The sequence below is a fragment of the Portunus trituberculatus genome, chromosome 1, assembly GCF_017591435.1.
Source record: "Portunus trituberculatus isolate SZX2019 chromosome 1, ASM1759143v1, whole genome shotgun sequence".
Classification (NCBI taxonomy): domain Eukaryota; kingdom Metazoa; phylum Arthropoda; class Malacostraca; order Decapoda; family Portunidae; genus Portunus; species Portunus trituberculatus.
Window position 1 is genome coordinate 6,151,819 of NC_059255.1, and position 17,053 is coordinate 6,168,871.

The 17,053-nt window shown below is 42.9% G+C and overlaps 2 protein-coding genes across 2 annotated transcripts; one reads left to right on the forward strand and one right to left on the reverse strand.

The window, feature by feature from the left end:
- Window positions 1–190: 190 nt before the first annotated feature.
- Window positions 191–13,421, reverse strand: LOC123520470 (integrator complex subunit 10-like). Its single transcript, XM_045282765.1, is given in 17 exon segments — window positions 191–491; window positions 1,907–2,097; window positions 3,504–3,577; window positions 3,580–3,748; window positions 4,772–4,986; window positions 5,661–5,749; window positions 5,751–5,958; window positions 6,101–6,235; window positions 6,238–6,275; window positions 6,565–6,680; window positions 7,092–7,222; window positions 8,023–8,098; window positions 8,319–8,434; window positions 9,035–9,162; window positions 9,717–9,784; window positions 10,808–10,957; window positions 13,400–13,421. Coding segments are annotated over 16 exon segments (2,064 nt in total). The 5' UTR covers window positions 10,955–10,957; window positions 13,400–13,421; the 3' UTR covers window positions 191–328.
- On the forward strand, window positions 11,570–17,053 carry LOC123520615 (coiled-coil-helix-coiled-coil-helix domain-containing protein 10, mitochondrial-like). The gene is made up of 5 exons (XM_045283102.1): window positions 11,570–11,788; window positions 15,415–15,570; window positions 16,143–16,280; window positions 16,482–16,617; window positions 16,886–17,053. The coding sequence occupies exons 1-5, from the start codon at window positions 11,570–11,572 to the stop codon at window positions 16,897–16,899; spliced, it is 663 nt and encodes a 220-aa protein (XP_045139037.1). The 3' UTR covers window positions 16,900–17,053.

A 17,053-nucleotide genomic window follows, 5' to 3' on the forward strand; every position in this document is an offset into this window, starting at 1 on the left:
TGTACCACACTTCACAGCGGTACTATATCTCACTCAGTAAAAGTTTGTCAACCACTGAGGCACTGAACTAGACCCTTTCCAAAATAGAGATATGACGAAGCTATCCTGCACCAATACTAATATCATTCAGAAATACATAAAAATAAATAAATAAATAAATGAACTACAGCAAGGATTAACAAACACCATAAACACTTTTGTACTTTCATTATAAGCATTCCAAGTACAAATGTCACTTAAACTCTTCTCCAATCCCTTCTGAACTTGTCTTACCATCCCAGCAGGGGGGAGGGGGGTGTCCAGCCAGCGACGGGGCATGGATGAACACTCACATTAAATTCTGGTGGAGCAGGGCACCCTCTCTTGTCAGAAAGCTTACTATAGTCCCCTCTATTGGCTCAGAGCTCCTCAACATAAGCTTCTTCATGCCGAGCTTAAAGTCATGTTTGAGGTCACGGTCCACGCCTCTCGTTGAAATGGTCCGCTGCTGCCTGTGGAGTGTGGACCAGTGGTGTTGTGGTGTTAGTGTACGCTCTGGCAAAGGTGTTCTTATCTCTCACTATTTCCATCTCTCATTGCTTTCATTTCTCACTATTTCCATCTCATTGCTTTCATTTCTCAATATTTCTATCTCGCACTGCTATTTCCATCCCTCATTCCTTTCATCTCTCATTATCGCACTGCTATTTCCATCCCTCATTCCTTTCATCTCTCATTATTTCCATCTATCACTGCTTTCATCTCTCATTGCTATTTCCATCTCCCATTATTTCTATTTATTATTGCTTTCATCTCTCACTGCTATTTTCATGTTTACTTCTTTCATCTCTCTCTACTATTTTGAAAGGCTAGTGATGTGATGAGGTGGGTTCCCAAGGGTGTTTTTCCTGTTAATCTGTCATTAGAACAGTCTTAAAAACCTGTCACTTATTGTTTCTCCGGTTAATAATGCAGAAATCTTGTTAATCTGCCACTAGAACCTCAAAAACACCCTTAAAAACCTGTCACTTACTGTTTCTCTTGTTAATCTGTCACTAGAACCTTAAAAACAGCCTTAAAAACCTGTCACTTACTGTTTCTCCTGTTAATAATGCAAAAATCTTGTTAATTTGTCACTAGAACCTTAAAAACATCCTTGAAAACCAGTATTACTTATTGTTTCTCCTGCTAATAATGTAGAAAACTTGTTACTTTGCCACTAGAATTATAAAAACACCATTGAAAACCTGACACTTATTGTTTCTCTTGTAAATAATGTAGAAACCTTGTTAATCTGTCACTAGAACCTTAAAAACCCCACCATTTATTGTTCCTCTTATTGATAATGCAGAAATCTTGTTAATCTGTTACTAGAACCTTGAAAACACCCTTGAAAACCTGTGTCATTTATTGTTCCTCTTATTAATAATGTAGAAACCTTGTTAATCTGTTACTAGAACCATAAAAACACCCTTGAAAACCAAGCAACACTTCAATTAAAGCCTTTTCAAAGTAGTAAAAGGTTTGACAGAGCTATCCTACACTTATTCAATCCTACCATTCAAAACACACACACACACACACACACTTGACATACAACCAAACCAAATATCAACACACATACACATAAACATACCATTTACTTAACCTCATCAGTTACTGGGATGCATTTTTACCTTGAGATTTGTGTACGAGTACCATTAGACCATTTTATTGACATTAGGAAGGGTCTATGGAGGGCAGAAGATTAATAGCCACAGTCAGAAGATTAATAGCCATAGTCTTCACTATTTTAACCCCTTCAGTACTGGGACACATTAATCTTCCCCATAGACCCTTGCAAATGTAAACAAAATCTTATCACACCCAAAAATTGATGATAAAAATGCATTCCAGTACTGAAGGTATTAACACAGAGACCACTTACTTATTTCCCTGAGAGATTGGTATAATGTCAAGCTGCAGGTTCCCTCCCTCTTTAGTGGCGAGGTACATAAACTCCTCTAAAATGTCCGGAGTGGTGACATAGCTACTGAAGAGGGAGTAGGAGAAGGCACCTTGTTTCCTGATGATCTGTAGCACCTCCTCAAATGTGCTGCTGTATTTTGGCCACTCATACTGGAACAAGAGCCAGGAGGGAAGATTAGAGACTCAGAAATGCTTTGTTCTCTTACCATGGCACAGATGACTAGCTTGGTTCTTGAGAGTGTTTCTGGTGTTGATGATGTAGAAATCTTGTGAATCTTACTAGAACCATAAAAAAAAAAAAAAAAAACTTGATAATCTGTCACTATAGAACCATAGAAAAACACCCTAAAAACTCATATAATTTAATAAGGACTGTTTTACAAGGCTACAGATATGACTAGCAGGTTCTTAAGAGTGTTTCTGTCACTAACAAAGTAGAAATCTCATTAATCTGTCACTAGAACCATAAAAAACACCCTTATAATTGCTCTTCTCTTTTGCCAAGACTGTTTCTTAAGGCCAGAGAGATGACGAGCTTGATTTTAAAGAGTGTTTCTGCTGTTCATTATGTAGAAATTTTGTTAACCTTGTTCTCTTGCCATGACTGATTTCCAAGGCTACAAAGATGACTAGCTAGGTTTTTAAGAGTGTTTCTGCAGTTAATAATGAAGAAATCTTGTTAACCTGCCATAAAACTCCCTAAAAATACCCTTAAAAACCCCTCAAGACTATTTTCCAAGACCACATATTGTTTTTAAGGACATATTTACAGATACAGCAACAGTAAAACAAGCGTCCAACACCACACAAATCAACACACATTATACCACTTCAAAGACCAAAGAGTTTCCAAAGATATTAGTCCAAAATTTACGGGTCACTGAGGAAAGATAAACAAGCCTGCAATAATAATGAGAGCCAATGAAAGTTTGACCGGAAAAATTAGTACATTTATGCATACTTAGCTTGTCTTCCTATTAACCCCTTCAGTACCAGGATGCATTTTCATGTTCATTCTAGTTAGTATTTGGTTATTTTACACAGCTTCAGAAACTCATGTGGAAGATTAAAGGCCACAGTCTTCACTATTTTAACCCCTTCAGTACTGGGAGACATTATTACCTTAAGATTTGTGTACCATTAGACCATTTTATTGACATTGGGAAGGGTCTATGGAGGTCAGAAGATGAATGGCCACAGTCATTACTATTTTAACCCCTTCAGGACTGGGACACATTTTTACCTTGAGATTTGTGTACCATAAGACCATTTCATTGACATTGGGAAGGGTCTATGGAGGGCAGAAGATGAATGGCCACAGTCTTCACTATTTTAACCCCTTCAGTACTGGGACACATTTTTACCTTGAGATTTGTGTACCATTAGACCATTTTATTGACATTAGGAAGGGTCTACGGAGGTCAGAAGATTAATGACAACAGTCTTCACTATTTTAACCCCCCACATGAGTTTCTGAAGCTGTAGAAAATCACCAAACAGAATGAATATGGAAACTCATCATGCTACTGAAGGGCTTCACTTATCCTACAACAAACCTGCAATAGGGTGATGAGATGACCAATGCAGAAGTCATCCATGTGTCTATCCACCACGATACGCTGGCGGAGGCGTGGATGAGGAGCGTGGTGGCAAACTGGAGGCACTGGGGGCGGGTGAGGGCCAGGACGTGCAGGTGGCGGTGTGTGGGTGGAGCTGTCACTGTCAATTCACTAGTCAGTCCACCCACACCCACCCACCCTGGCAGCTGTCTCACCACCTCCAGCACTGCCTCGGCCGCACTCTGGGGGAGGAGCAGGGTGACGAAGGCTGAGTTAGGGTGACGTAAGTGTTTGAGATAGTTTTTTTGGGGTAAATAAAAGTATGTGAGTGTTTCTATGGTAAATAATCATGTTTTTAAGGTGAAAAAGGGTGAGTTAGGGTGAATAAGTGTTGAAATAAGGGTTTTTTGTGGGTGTATAAAAGTGCATAAGGCTGTTTTTAGGGTGAGTAAGAGGGAGATACAGTGTTAGGGTGAGGTAGGGTTTAAGAGTTTTTAGGGGTGAATAAAAGAATGTCAAGGTGTTTTTAGGGTGATGAAAGATGAATAAGGATGAGTAAGGGTGAGTTAGGGTGAATAAAAGCTTGAGAAAACTTTTTTGGGAGTGAATAAAAATACATAAGGGTGTTTTGGTGTTGAATAATCATGTTTTTAGGGTGAAAAAGGGAGGGTTAGTGTGAAATAGGGTGAATAAGGGTGGGTTAGTGTGAAATAGGGTGAATAAGGGTGGGTTAGTGTGAAAAAGGGTGAACAGGTATTGGGATAAGGGTTTCTGGGGTGAATAAAAGTACATATGGCTGTTTTTAGGCTGAATAAGGGTGAGATAAGGTGAATAAGTGTGGTTTAAGAGTTTTGGAGATGAATAAAAGTATGTGTGGGTGATTTTAGGGTGACGAAAGGTAAATAAGGGTGATAGGGTGAAAGGGTGAATAAATGTTTGAGATAAGAGTTCCTGGAGGTTAATAAAAGTACGTAAGGGTGTTTTTGGGGCAAATAATCACATTTTTAGGGTGAATAAGGGTGAGTTAGGGTGAAATAGGGTGAATAGGTATTGAAATAATGCTTTTTGAGGTGAATATTCATGTTTTTAGGGTGACTAAGTGTGAGATAGGGTGAGTTAAGGTGAATATGTGTTAAGATAATGTTTTTTTTGAGGGGAGATGAGTAAAAATGAATAAAGATGTTTTCAGGGTGCCTTTTGAAATAGTGTTTGAAAATACGAATCAGACACACACACGTACAGACCAGCCAGACACACACACGTACAGACAAGTTATTAAGAGCGTAGAAGACCGAGGCCAGCTTGAGGTTAGTGCTGATGAAGGCGGTGGGTTGCATGGAGGTGTGGCGCTGGGTGAGTGTGTGCCGCAGGTCCACTGCAGCCTCCGCCAGCCGGCCCTGGTAGATCAGCACATCCACAGTGAAAACCCGCAGCCACCACCACAGATCCGACCCAAGGCTCTCCAGCAAACGCACAAACTCTGCCGATTAGAATTAAGATTAGGTTAGGTTAGGATGGGATGGGTTGGGTTAGGTTAGGTTGGGTTAGTTTAGGTTAGGTTCACAACTGAGTATAGGTTAGGTTAGGCAAGGTTGGGTTCCTTTAGGCTACATTAAAAAAAAAAAACTGGGTTAGGTAAGGTTGAGTTAAATTAAGTTAGGGTTAGTTAGTTCTGGCAGTGTTGAGGTAAATGAGGTTTGGTTCTGGTATGGATCAGGTTTAGTTAGGTTAGGCTGAATTAGGATATTATCAAAAAATTATAGAAGAGTTATTACCAATTAGCATAGTTTTCCTGGGGGGTTAAAATGTTGTAGGTCTGGCTGGCTCAGTTCAGAAGACCATTGAAAAGGAGGGAAGGAAGAAAGGGAGAGGAGAGAGAACGGAAATAAATCACTAGCTAAAACACACACAAGAGAGAGAGAGAGAGAGAGAGAGAGAGAGAGAGAGAGAGAGAGAGAGAGAGAGAGAGAGAGAGAGAGAGAGTTAAAAGGAATCAAAACGACGCTTAGAGAAAGAAATAAAAACAAAGAAAAGGAAGAAAAAAATAGACAAGAGAGAGAGAGAGAGAGAGAGAGAGAGAGAGAGAGAGAGAGAGAGAGAGAGAGAGAGAGAGAGAGAGAGAGAGAATTACTACACACACACACACACACTCACCAGCTCGTAACTGTTCATATGACTTTAAAATATCCCAACATTTAATTGCAGTTGTCAGTGCTTGCGAGAGTCCACCAGCCGCTATACCCCTGTGCACCCACCCCCAGGCCCCCCACCACAGCAGGGGGGCCGGGCGGGGCGGGGCGGCTGACGGTAATGATGGGGATGGTGGGGTCGTCGTCCACAGAGGGTCTGGGGCGCTTGGGGGGGACCACTAAGCTTGGTTCTAATGGTTCGGTCTCTGGGTGGATGAAGGCTTCCACTAATGTCATTGGAGGGCTGGAGGTGGTGGTGGTCTCTGTGGTGGAGGAGGTAGTGGTAGTGGTAGTGGTAGTAGTAGTAGTAGAAAAACTTTAAAATAAACTAATCAAAACAAGAAAAAGTAAATTATAAACATACATACACACACACACACACACACACACACACACCAACAACACCTTGATTGAAGTCTGGATAGAGTCTCTTGGTGTAGTCCATAAGTGCGTGGAGGAAGATGGTGAGGGTGGTGTACAGTACCTCCCTCACATCCTCCCCTCCCTCTCCCTTCGGGCCCCCCAGGCGTGCGCCCCCTCTATCAAGTTCTGTATGCGCTGTAGGATCACTTCTCGGTTGCTGTGGGGAGAATGAGAGACGGGGAGATGGTGAGAGGGAGAGGGTGACAAAAAGGAGAGGAGGGTGAGAGAAGAGAGAGGGAGAGAGTGAGAAAGAGTGACAAAAAGGGTAGAAGGATGAGAGAGAAGAGATAGAGAGAGAGAGATGGTGAGAGAAAGGAGAGGGAGAGGGTGAGAAAGTCACAAAAAGGGGAGGAGGGTCCACCAGCCAGCCAGCAAATCCACCAGTCAACCAACCAGCCAGTCAGCCAGTCAACCAGTCCACCAGCCAGACCATACATCCAGCTTACCTTGTGCTCTGGAACCCTTTAACCAGGTCCCAGCCAAGGTTCCAGCCAATCAGCTGTACAACTGTGAAGAGCTGCTGCCAGGGGTCCTCAATCTTGCTGTCCCCATCCATCACTCCCTGGAAGACTGGACTCGTAAGAATGGAAACTTTGCTGGGAGAAATTGAGGTGTGTGTGTGTGTGTGTGTGTGTGTGTGTGTGTGTGTGTGTGTGTGTGTGTGTGTGTGTTCTCTTTCTCTATCTCTCTCTAAGTGTTTGTTTTGTATCTCATTTCCCCTCCTCCTTCTTAGAGAGTAATTTCTAGTTGTTGTCCTTTCTCTCTCTCTCTCTCTCTCTCTCTCTCTCTCTCTCTCTCTCTCTCTCTCTGCAAAACTCTGGAGGGCACAGTGACAAAGGTGCATAGAACTCAATTTAAGTTAGGTTAGCTTAGGTTACATTAGGTTAGGTGTGTAGTGTGTGTGTGTGTGTGTGTGTGTGTGTGTGTGTGTGTGTGTGTGTGTGTGTGTGTTCTCTCTCTCTCTCTCTCTGACCTGCAAGACTCTGGAGGGTGTGGTGACGTAGGTAATGTAGAACTCAATGGCACGGGACAGCAGGTTGTGGAGTGTTTTTGGCCGCACCTCCAGCCCTTGTGTTTGTAGCAGGCGTGGCAGCAACTCACACACTGCAACGACACACATCTCTCTCTCCCCCTTCATCGCCAGGACACACTATCTCTCTCTCTCTCTCTCTCTCCTTCACAACACAATGACACACACCATCTCTCTCTCCCTTGACACTACGACACACTGCTTCTCTCTATTATCTATTATTATTACCTATTTCAACTCACCCAACACACTCAAAAACACCAACAAATACTCTTAATATTCACCCGACAAGCTCAAAAGCACCCATAGCCACTCCTACCATTATATTCACCCAACATACTCATAATTTTCTATTTTCACCCACCCAACATGCTCAAGACACCCACAAACACAATTAAAATACCTATTTTCACTCACCCAACACTCAAAACACACCCGGAACTGCTCCTACCATTACATTCACATGACAAGCACTTATTTTTTACTGTCATCCACCCAACACACTTAAAAACACCCACAAACACTCTTAATATCCATTTTCACTCACCCAACACCCTCAAAACACACTTATTATGACAGCCACTTTTCAAACACTCTCATTCTGTACTGTCACTCAACCAACACACTCAAAAACACCCACAAACACACTTAATATCCACTTTCAATCACCAAACACCCTCTACACCCAGAACCACATTCACCCGACAAACGCTCACTCTGAAAGGGCCTAAACAAAACTCCTCACTCACACACATACAATCTTCACGCTAAATAGAACTTGTATTATGAACCTGACAGGCACCTTTTGACTATCATCTGCTCAGCTAATGTAGAGACTAGCACCTCAATGGGTACTTTTTCTTATGGTACTCACCCAGCATGCGTCTGAAAGGGTTGAGCGGCGTGGGACAATGCTTCTCCGCAGCGATGAGGCTCTCCACTAACTGAAGCTGCCAGAACACACACAGGGTAATGAATTAATACACAGTAAATACATACATGGCTATATTGCAAGTCATACTACTACTACTACTACTACTGCTACTGCTGCTGCTACTTAATGATGATGACAGTAGTAGTAGTAGTAGTAGCAGCAACATACACCAAATAAATACAAACAAACAGGCATATATCTCACTCTTAACCAGTGTGTGTGTGTGTGTGTGTTACCCCATGGTGTGCGGTGCTCTCTGGAAAGGTGGTGGTGAGGAGCAGCATGAGTCGGCATCTGGTCATAGTGTCCTGGGACCGCTCTGCCGCTGCTGCCACCATGCTGTGCTGCACATCTGGGGGGGGGAGGGGAGGATAACTGGGTGAGTAAGGGGATAATGTGGGTTAGTGTATGTGTATGGGGGGAGGGAATAATGGGGAGGGGGTGTATGGAGTTAATGGAGGGAGATCTATTGGGGGTAAGAAGTAATAGTGTGTATGGACTTAATGTGGTATGTATGGGCAGTAATGGAGTGTATATGGAGAGTAGTAAATAATGGGGAGTGTGTATGGGGGTAATGGGAAGAGTATATAGGGGGTAGAAAGTAATAGAGTGTGTGTATGGACGTAATGTGGTATGCATGGGCAGTAATAGTGTAATGGGGGTGTAACTGGGAGTAGTAAGTAATGGGGAGTGTGTTTTGGGAGTAATGGGGTGTGTATGGGGTAATGGGGGTGTGTATGAGGGGTAATGGGAGTATGTATGGTGGGTAATGGGAGATAATGGGGCTATAGAGTAATGGGGTGTATATGGGAGAAGTAATGGGGTGTGTATGATGGGGTAATGGAGGTGTGTATGGGACAGTAATGGATGTATGGATGTATATTTCCTTCAATAGGTAAGCATTGACCATTAACTTTACCATCACCCTACACACCCTGTCACCCTATCTCACCCTTGGGCAGCATATTGAAGAGGTAGGTGAGGAAGGAAGTGTGTGAGTCTGGGGTGCTCTGACGCAGTGCTACCATTATGCTCTCCACTTCCTGCCACAGCACCGGTTCGTGGGGAAACTCCCGCAGCCTGGTGGAGAAAGAGGTGGAGTATGTGGAATATTGGAGAAGAGGTGGATTAGTGGTGGCAGAAGTGGAACAGTGAAGAGGTACAGTATTGGTGGAGAAGGTGGAATAGTGGAGAAGAGGTGGAGGAAGTGGAGTAGTGGTGGAAATGGAATAGTGGAGAGGTGGAACAGTGGTGGATGAATAGGAAAGGATTAGGTGTGTAGGTGGATAGATTAGAAAGAGATAGAATAGTGGTTCATGAGACAATTTTATTATGATTAAGAGGTGGAATATATGTGGAAGAGGTGGAATAGTGGATAGAAAAGGTGTGTGTGTGTGTGTGTGCATGTGGATTGGATAGATATGGGTGGACAGCAGTGTTTTGATGATTACGAGACAGAGAATAACGATTTGAGACAATTTTGATGATAAAAATGTGGAATACATGTGGAGGAGATGGAGAAAAGGATAGAACAAGTACATGAATAATTGGATGAGACATAAGTGGATAGAACAGTAATTTACGAGAATAGTAAAAAAAAAATAATAATAACAATAATAGTCCACGCAACTCACATGATTCCGAGACATTTTGCAGCTTCCTTTACATTTTTCGCTGATTTTTCTGTCTGGTACACTTCAAACTGCAAGAATATACAAGTAAGTGTGAGATAAATGTCCAAATACCTCCCTCTATGTCTCGTCCTATCTCTCCTTAGCCTGTCTAGTGGTAACAGGGTGTAGTGGAAGTTATTGAGGTTTTTAAGGGTGTTTTTTTGTGGTTCTATAATTTGACGGGGTGTAGTATGGGGGGTTTTAAGGGTGTTTTTGTGGTTCTATAGTCTGACAGGGTGTAGTGGGAATTATTGGGGTTTTCAAGGGTGTTTTTTGTGGTTCAGTTTGACAAGATGTAGTGGGAATTATTGGGGTTTTCAAGGGTGTTTGTGTGGTTCTATAGTCTGACAGGGTGTAGTGGAAGTTATTGGGGTTTTTAAGGGTGTTTTTGTGGTTCTATAGTTTGACAGGGTGTAGTGGAAGTTATGGTGGTTTTTAAGGGTGTTTTTTGTGGTTCAGTTTGACAAGGTGTAGTGGGAATTATTGGGGTTTTCAAGGGTGTTTTTGTGGTTCTATAGTCTGACAGGGTGTAGTGGAAGTTATTGGGGTTTTTAAGGGTGTTTTTGTGGTTCTATAGTCTGACAGGGTGTAGTGGAAGTTATTGGGGTTTTCAAGGGTGTTTTTTGTGGTTCAGTTTGACAGGGTGTAGTGGAAGTTATTGGGGTTTTTAAGGGTGTTTTTGTGGTTCTATAGTTTGACAGGGTGTAGTGGAAGTTGTTAGGGTTTTTAAGGGTGTTTTAGTGGTTCTATAATTAATGAGGTTTCTAAGAGTGTTTTTGTGGTTTTATAGGCTTTAGTGATAGAACACACACACACACACTAATAGCAAGTCTCTGTCCCCCAAAGGCAATGCATATTTTGAATCTATACAAAACAGATTATTTATCATTATCACTATCATTACAAACACACACACACACACACACACACCATAAAACACAAACAAGGTACACAATTAGATAGATTAAAATAAACAAATAAATAAACAGACACCAACACACTATCTCTCAATTTTTTCTTTTCCTTCCTTCCCCCCTCTCTCTCTCTCTCACCTGAATACCAAAGTTCTTCGGGAATAGAGCCTGCGCGGTGATCATCCAGCACTTGGCGGCGCAGGGGTCCGTGGCATGGCGCTCCTTGGCCCGGTGAATCAAGTACTCCTCATCCGTCAGGTGGCTCAGTTCCTTGTCCGGCGTCATGACCTGTGGAGAGAGAGAGAGAGAGAGAGAGAGAGAGAGAGAGAGAGAGAGAGAGAGGAGGTGAAAAGAAAACAGAGGTAAGGGAGAGGGGAGAAGATAAACATTGGAGAGACAGAGAGAGAGAGGGGGGTCAGTCATTCGGCGTCTCTTAACTTACACCCCGCCCCTAGCCCCTAGCCCCCAAGCCCCGACTATACCAGCTACAGTACGTTATAACAGACCAGACATCACATCAATTAAATCACACACACACACACACACACACAAGTAAGGCACCACTCACCACTCACCAGTCAGTGTTTGTTTACATCTGAGCTGCGCCACAATATTCCCACTAGGCAACTGACTCACCACTCATGAACACACCCACATGCAAAACAAGCACCAATCTCGCAGCTCAAATACTCAAATTAATTCTATATATTCACGCTGTCTGTATAATCTCATCAAAACATGACATTATATCATGTAATAAGAACAATACTAACTTTGCCCTCACTCGTTGTCATACCATTACTTAATAAACGTGAGAACAAACATTTACTACCAAGGAAAACACAGAATAAAAACAATAAAAATAGAGAAGCAAAATCAATATACATTTAGCCTACATATATGAAGACAAGGAGAATGAGGAGCAATGATTATTTTGCCCTAGTAGTGTTTCATCCCAGCTGGACACACCACACTGGCCCGGCTGGCTGTCCTGTGTCTGCTAAGAAGGACACATTTATAACCCGCTGTGCTACACGTGAGGGGCAGCAGGCGGCGCAGACACACGCACACACACACCACCATGCCCAGGAGAGGAGGATTTGCCCCCAGAGCGCCGCCGTGAGTCATTAGTGAAGTGTTTATGTGATTCTAGTAATCTCTGCATAGTTGTTTTGATATTGTGTGTCTGTGTGTCACTACTGGTGGGTCTCCCGGTGCCTGCAAATATTGTGTGTTATTCTTTACTAGTCTATCATAACTGGATGGGCAGCGCATCAGCAGATATAGCAGCGGCAGTAGTAACAAATGGAGAGAGAGGGAGAGAAAAAAAAAAAAATCGTCAAGGCGGTCGCCAGGGAGAGCAGAGATAAACACTTTGACATACACACACACACACACACACACACACACACACACACACACACACACACACACTCACGGCCAGCTAGCAACCCACCTAGCCCCACATCCTCCGGCCAGGAGCGGATCTGGGTCTGTGTCCCCCCCAGTAGGCTTCCCCCTTGATGACGAAAGGCAACACACACACACACACACACACACACACACACACACACACACACACACACACACACACAGCCATCCACCCACCACACCCTCGGGCCTGGAGCGGGATGTGGGTCTGGGTCCAGCCGGGGGTCGCCCCCCTTGATGACGTCACTTATATACGTAACGCAAACCATTTTGAAAATGAGGATTCCCAAAAAGGCAGCTGGACACCGCTAATATATAAATTCTGACTTGTTACCAATCAAAACTAACTCCTAAAATATAAAAATATTACCGGAATGAGGAATAATGAAAATATTTCAAAAAACACAATAAATAAAGTGTTAACACTTCGACATGCTTAAAAACAATTCCAAAGTCCACCAATTTCCTTCAACAGGATTGATAACGCTTTTCAAAAATTATAACCATCATTTCAAAATATCAAAACCCGCCAACACGCTCAATTAGAAAAATAAATATTTAAAAAATGACGTTGTTTAACATTTTAACACGGCTACAAATCACTCTTACAGTCCACATATTCCACTTATCAGGAGCCTTTCACACTTTTTCCATCATCAACCTTTCTTGGAAAACACAAACGCTTCGCTACAACCTCAAATAAAAAATCACTCACAGCGGGGGGAAAAATTTTAGCGTATTTTCGCCCTCTCATCTGAGTCCCAAACACACTCTAAATCACCGCACTTCACTCAACTCAGGCATGGAACACACGCAAAACACGACTAAATATATGCAGAAAGCATAAAATCTGACTTGGGAGGCAAAATAAATGAAATAAGGAAAATGGAAATATATGAACTGTGAAGACGGGTGCAGGCTGGGAGTTGATGACGTCATCAAGATGGCCGCCCGGTGCCCAGGAGGGCCAGCCAACCGCCTCTTCGCTTTTCTGTGCCTTCCTGACACACAAAACTGGCACTGCGGATGTATCTCAGTAGGTGACATGAAAGACTAGGCATGCAACTCCACTTTGCGACATGTTTGGCTCACAACACGTAAGAAATAAAGCCCACAATGGCTCAAATATGCCCGCCGCCTGTCATTTCCCTTATCTATGTATGGAAAGCTTGCATTTTAGCCGTATATGACTTCTTTTAGGTGTTCATTCACTGATATTGCGATGTTAAAGTTACGTTAGAGCCGGTTAGCAGGAGTTAGGGCCGTGGAATGCTGAGTAACCGGGCATATCACCATTACCGCTAAGGTGTTCACGGTGTTTATGTGGCGAGTCACTTCGAGTACCGTGCTGTTTCCTTCACTGAGTCTGTGTAAGTGTGTGACAGCCCGACACACACTTTTCGGTAGCAGCACAGCCTCCACAGCCTCGCCACGGCCACGCACCACCACTATCAGTAAAATGAGGGTGTCACTCAAACCACACACACTGGACTTCACACAGTCACGACACTCCTCACATTACTTTCTATTTTCCAACACACACGCATGGTACACAGCCACAATGGTACAGCAGAACACAGGTACACTAATAGCAGCCTAATACTTACTGGTCCAAGTATCAGAGGGAGGGTACACTAGCGACAGCACCTCACCCACTGTTTTAAGGCTTTTCTGGTTCTTATAAGGGGCGCCTGGCTTTCCTGGGCGCCTCCTGCCACACACCAACCTTGCACCATCACACTGAGGCAGCCCCGGTCCGTGTCACTCTCTGGTTCAGCCAAAATACACGATAAACACGGCGGCCGCTTATCACCTCCAACACTCACATCGTCACTCTTGTTTTGGCGCCAATATTCGCACTTGGCAACTTTTACCCGGCATAAAAAAACACCAAAAGACAAAATAATAAATAATGTTTCTTTTCGCGTTTATGTATGAAAAAAGTGTGTGAAAATTAGTGATCAATGTTAATGGAGGCTATTTTGTGTTAATGAGTTGTATATTTGTAAAGAAGCTGAAATATCAAGTAATGACAATGCAAAAGGACAAAACACTATTTTCATACTGATCTCCAAAACACCAATACTGAAATACATTAAATACTCAGATAATATAAATGAATTTCTACCGTGTGAAAAAAAAGACCAACATGACATAACACGTAATAAGAGCAATAATAACTTTTGTACTCTCCCACTATCATTCCTTATCAATCAATTTACGTAAGAATGAGCTTTTAATACTGAAAAAAATAAGAAGAAAATAAAGAAACATAACTAATATACTTTTAAACCAATATGTACCTAGATAACCAAAAAGAAAAAATGAGGAACATATTTATTTTGCCCTTATGGTGTGTCATCCATGCTGGAGAGTCAGACACACGCACACACCGGCGGCCTGTCTTGTGCCTGCCAGTGATACGATACACTCCCTCTGACACGTGAAGGCACAAGCAGACAGGACAGACAGACACACGCACACACCACACACTCACTATGCCCAGGCGAGGAGCAGCCGCCCCCAGACCGCCGCCGTAAATATGAAGGCTTATGTTTCTAGTCATTTCTAGTGTGGCGTTAATATATTCCGGCATTTTTTATTTATTTATTTTAGGTGTTATATTTTTGGGTGTTTATGGGTTTGTGTTGAGACTTTCCGAGCTGGTGTGTGTGTGTGTGGTATGTGGTATAATGTGTGTGGTGTGGTATAATGGGTATGGTGTGTGTGGTTTGTGGTATAATTGGTGTGGTGTGTGGTATAATGGGTATGGTGTGTGATATAATGGGTGTGGTGTGTGGAACAGTGGGTATGGTTTGTGTAGTGTGTGGTATAGTGGGTATGGTGGTGTGTGGTATGGTGGTGTGTGGTTTGTGGTATTATTGGTGTGGTGTGTGATATAATGGGTATGGTGTGTGGTATTAGCGAGTGTGTGAGCTGGGAATGGTAGAGTTTAGAACACAGGGTACAGTGTCTCCATGGGGGGCAGGTGTGCTGGGGTGGGGGGGTTGAGGGCTATCCTAACCTTTTATTTTTATTTTTATTTTTTTTCTTCCTTCCTCTAACCAATGGGTGTGTGTGTGTGAGCGTGCATGTCAAAATTGTTTTATTTATCCTTATTATTAATTTTTTATTGTTTTATTTATATATTTATTCACTTCATTTTTATTTAATCGTGTTTATTCATTATTATTATTATTATTATTTTTTATTTATTTATTTATTTGTTTACTTTTTTGATTGTGTATACCTAATTTTTCACTCCATTTCCACCAGTATTAAGTATGACAAGCTAACCCCGCCCCCCCCAACAGACGTGCGGCTCCACCACCACCACCACCCCGCGCTGCCCCGGCCCCACCACCCCCGGCAGCAGCTCCCCACCACCCGCTGCTGCTGCACCCAAACAGCCTGGCCTCTTTGCCCAGATGGCGGCCACAGCGGGAGGCGTTGCTGTGGGCTCGGCTGTGGTGAGTGTCTATCTGTCTGTCTGTCTATATATCTACCTAGTTGTATATAACAGGCTGTGATGAGTGTGTCTGTCTGTTTGTCTGTGTGTCTGTATATTTACCTAGTTATATATTACAGGCTGTGGTGAATGTCTGTTTGTCTGTCTGTCTTTATTTATTTATTTACTTTTTTTTTTTTGTAAGAGTGGCACTGAAAATAGAAGTGATTAAGAAGGCTTTTAAAGTTTTCCAGTGTCAGAATTGAGAAGAAAGACTCAAAATGTTGCTGTTTACTGATCTTACTTTCATTTCCTCATGGTTCATTGCTCCTCTTAATATGTGACTTACTTTTGCTTGCTTCTCCTCCAAACACTAATATTGGTGTTTATCTTTCTTTTCTTTTCTTTCTTCTTCTTTTCCATCATTGTTGTTGTTGTTTTCTTCTTCAAATGTCACTTATTTTTTTACTTACTTTTCCTTCAAACACCAATATTGACATTTTTTTTTCCTCCTCCTCCTCCTCCATGTCACTTATTTTTGTTTTGCTTCTTCTCCGAATACTAATATTGGTTCCTTCCTTCCTCTTCCGTCAGGGTCATGTAGTCGGACACGCCATCACTGGGGGAGGCAGCAGCGGCAGCTCGGAGCCCCAGCAGGCCGCCCCCGCCCCCGCCCCCGCCCAACAGCAGTACCCACAGCAGTATCCGCAGTACCAGGGATATCCGCAGCAGGTGTGTGTGTGTGTGTGTGTGTGTTTGTATGGTGATTTATATATAGTATTTCCTGTTTTGATGTTGGAATGTGATTTTGAGTGCATTTTATAGTGTGTGTGTGTGTGTGTGTGTGTGTGTGTGTGTGTGTGTGTGTGTGTGTGTGTGTGTGTGTGTTGTAGCACTGAAGTGTATTAAAGTGTGTCTCTGTGTGTGTGTCAGGGAGGGCCGTCGGAGCCTCAAGGTCCATGTGCCTGGGAGATCAAGCAGTTCCTTCAGTGTGCCCAGACCCAATCCGACGTGTCTGTCTGTGAGGGATTCAACGAGGCGCTGCGGCAGTGTAGGAACCAGCACTCCCGTGAGTAACGTGCACACACACACACACACACGACTTTGAATATCCATTGTTTTTGTATTTCTTTATCTTAACACACAACCAAAAAATTATTGCTCTTTCATCTCATTACCTTAGCTTCAGCACACACACACACACTCCTCCATATCACTGCATTTTATAATTTTTATCTATTTATTGTATTTTTATTATTATTGTTGGTTAACTTGTATTTTTTCACTGGCACTGCAACACAGCCAGACCACAACACTAATGGTGCCTTGCATTACAGAGGCGATGGTGTAGAGCGTAGAGTGCCAGCTGCCCAGGGTGCCACGTGGAGGAGGGCCGTGGTAGTAGTGCCGGCCTTGAGGTGGACCGAACAGCAGTGTTAAGTTAATTGTTCTCTAATTTTATTCCTCTGTACAGCATCTCTCTTCCAGTAAAATATTTTAATTAA